Here is a 3,415-nt window from a genome sequence, read left to right as displayed (position 1 = left end):
AAATACTGATATTCTAATAATTTTAATTATTGATGTTATTAATTGAATTCAATTGTCAAACTATTAAAGTATCAGAATTTCTAAAACACTTGAAAAATATTTTAATTTACATTTGTGTACAAATTAAATTAAGGACAATAATGTTAGAACAACCACATACAGGAACCCATGATTCATCATGCTCAACGTGTCCATGGTTTTGATGGTGAGTTCTATGACTAATTCTCCTGAAAAAAAAAAGAAAGAAAAAAAAAATTTAGATAACCATTTGGTAAATTTAAAAGAAGAAAAAAGAAAGTGCTTTTAAGGACAATAATGAAGAATAAAAGCTGCAATAATAAGAACCAACCATCCATGGTATGGTACAAGGATGAATGAGTGTAAGATATGGCCCACAATGCTTTTCCTCACCAAAAAAAAAAAAAATTTCTTTCGCCGTTTGATTTATACTTTTACTAAAATTGCAAATTAATCCTTACTGTTAAACACGTGCAATTCACATGTTTAAAATAGCGAATATACTGAGAAATATTCTGTTAAATCAAACGGTATTTGAATGGTAGGGATCCAATTACAAATTTTATTTTTTTCAAGGACCCAATTACAAATTTTTAAACTATAGGGATCAATTTACAATTTCACTGAAAGTGTAGGGACTAACTGTGTAATTTAACCTTCAAAATATTGTATCGATATTCTTTACTTTCTCTCATAACTTAAAATAATTTTTAAATAAGTGATTTTATGAAAAAAAATAATTATTATTTTATTTAAAATTAGAAATATTTTGAAGAAAAAAGAGAATAATTGTGACTCACCAATCATGTCCAAGAACAAAAAGAGCCCAGAACATTGTACCCTGAGCAAGCCAATAGAATGGCCAGAAGAACCAGCTACTGAAAGCAATTGCAAGAGCCATAAATGCAGTGACTATAAGAACATCTCTAAGGACATATCTTAATGACCGCCACGTGTCCTTCTTCCAACAATGCTTTGGAATTGCTCTTCTTATCTCTGCAATCTTGAAGGGTGGAGGTGCACTTGGATCAAAATCATCATCACAAGAACCATTATTGTCATTATTAACAACATGAACATGTGTTTTTTCATGATGATGATGATGTTCTACTTGTTCCAAGGCAACCATGTTTGGTTCTTCCAATTCTTTCTTTCTCTCCTTCAAGTTAGTGTGTGGGAGAGAAAATGTTAGAGAATGAGGGTTATGTGGTGGTGAATGGGGAGGGTTTTTAGCATATGAGATGCGTATAAAGCTAAGATGGTTGTTGAATGAATTTTCCAAATTCCACATGGGATTCACACACACATATATAACACTATAAAAGTGCATAGGGCTACTATTTCTACACTTCTAAAGACAATTGGAATTTTAATTATTAATGTCTTTTATTTTGAAATTTTTAAATTATCCTTGATTATGTATTTTTTAATTCTTTTCATCATTATTTTATATTATATTATGGATCTAACTAACTTTTGGTGACTTGTGCTAGGAATAGTTCGATAGAATTTAAGTGGATCTAACTAATTTGTATATTAAGAACACATTTTAAGAGTACAATAATAAAAATTTTTAAAATTTTAAATGTATTTATTGTAGTGACAATGTAAAAAAGAGAGTCATTATAATAATAAAAAATATTCGTTACGACTTTTAGAATTATCGTCAAAATTGCTATAAAAATTTGATGATAATTTTTCAATTTTTTTATTGGATGAAAACATACACTAAATTTTTTAATTACCGTTAGAAAAATTCAATAGTAACCTTTTTTAGGGAGACGAATATGGAAATATATTTATCGTTAGAAAAAATTGGACAGTAATATTATAGCCACTTTTATTTTGTACATCAATTATTATTGTCTAAATCCGACAATAATAAATGAACATAATTAATATTTTAAAAATTAGTAACAATTAAAACTGGAAGTGAGTCAAGTCAGCTCATGAGCCAACTCGAATTCGATTCGTTAATAGTTCGATAAGCTGAGCTCATAAATTGGTAAACCGAGTTTGAGTTTGAAATTGAATTCATAAATTAAATGAGCCAAGTTTGAGCTTGGATAAACTCAGCTCATTAGCTCGTAAACTGGCTCAATTATATATATAATATATAAATTTATTTTTTTAAATATTTTTTAATATATATAAGTTATAATTTATTGATATAGAATTATAGATTATGTACCTATTATTTGAGTCGGTTCGTGAGCTTTCGTTGAGTCGAGCTTGAACTTACGAAATATATTCGATTGTTAATGAGTCGAGGCTTGAGTCAAGCTAATTTTCGTGAGCCGAATTTGAACTTGGTCTAACTCGTCTCAATTCAGCTCACTTCCATCCCTAGTGACAATAATAAGCACACTCCTGCTAATGAGTTATATTTTTAATAATTTTTAGTGAATTTCTTGATATTTTTTATGTGTTCTTAATTTTAACTGGAGATGGCAAAATTTTCTGAGATGCGGAGATCCCTGCGGAGACTGCCCCGAATGGGGATCCGATTGTGGAGATTTTCTTCATGGGGATGAGGATGGGAGACAAAATTCCTCTGAAGCAGGCGCGGGGACTCGAGCGGGGATCCCCATCCCGTCCCCGCTATTCCCCGAAATTTATGAATTCCTTGAATTATCCTTAATAGTTTATTTCTCATATATGTTTTTCAATCATTTCTCACACACACATATATATAGAAACCCAAAACTCCTAATCTTTATTTGCATAACCCTTCTTCGATTCAGAGATTCCTAAGGCTGTCCATACTCCATCCAACCTCTCTGCAGCCACCCCCTCGTCACTCTTCTCACCGCATCGTCACACCTCACCGTGCCATCACCCTTACCGTGTCGTAATTTCTATTTGTGGCGTTCCTTTTCGTAACTCTGTTGTCGTGTCCATTCTTCTCTCTGTTGCCGCGTCTCCCACCTCGTCCACTGCTTTGTCCTTTGGCTCGTCGTTGCGTCCCCCATTGTGTTATTTCGAAAGAAGTCACCATCGTGTCATTTAGACTTTTTGTATAAAATCTTGCAGTTCTATTCATATGGAAATTAATAATTAGTTAGAACTATTATGTAGATGGGGAATGGGGTCCCCGCGGGGAATGGAGCCCCGTGGAGAATGGGGATAGGGAGCAATATTCCTCCACAGCGGGGAATGGGGACGGGGATGGGGAGCAGGAAGGCATTCCCGGCCCCCGTCCTGCCCCATTGACATCCCTAATTTTAACATGTATTTTATATTAATGATTGATTTTATTTTTTTAACTAAAAAGTTTAACACATCAAAATGGAGCAATTAGAGTATATAGAGTATATAGAATTACTAGTTAAATAAATATAAATTAATCTAAATTTTTTTTGATATTGTCATTAACAACTAAAAATTAAGACCAGTC

General features: G+C 32.4%; 1 protein-coding gene across 1 annotated transcript in view; it reads right to left on the bottom strand.

Annotated features, from left to right (window-relative positions):
- The window catches only part of LOC107644755 (omega-3 fatty acid desaturase, endoplasmic reticulum), a 3,679-nt gene extending 2,365 nt beyond the window's left edge, over positions 1 to 1,314 (bottom strand). The window contains exons 1-3 of the mRNA XM_021107660.1: positions 819 to 1,314; positions 350 to 406; positions 161 to 227 (exon numbers count right to left, since the gene is read on the bottom strand). Of these exons, the coding sequence (XP_020963319.1) occupies positions 161 to 227; positions 350 to 406; positions 819 to 1,309 (615 nt within the window). The 5' untranslated portion in view covers positions 1,310 to 1,314. The remainder of the gene's footprint in view (positions 1 to 160; positions 228 to 349; positions 407 to 818) is intronic.

This window comes from Arachis ipaensis, chromosome B01, assembly GCF_000816755.2.
Source record: "Arachis ipaensis cultivar K30076 chromosome B01, Araip1.1, whole genome shotgun sequence".
Lineage (NCBI taxonomy): Eukaryota > Viridiplantae > Streptophyta > Magnoliopsida > Fabales > Fabaceae > Arachis > Arachis ipaensis.
Note: the sequence above shows the minus strand (reverse complement) of the source record. Positions and strands in the feature narration are given on the sequence as shown.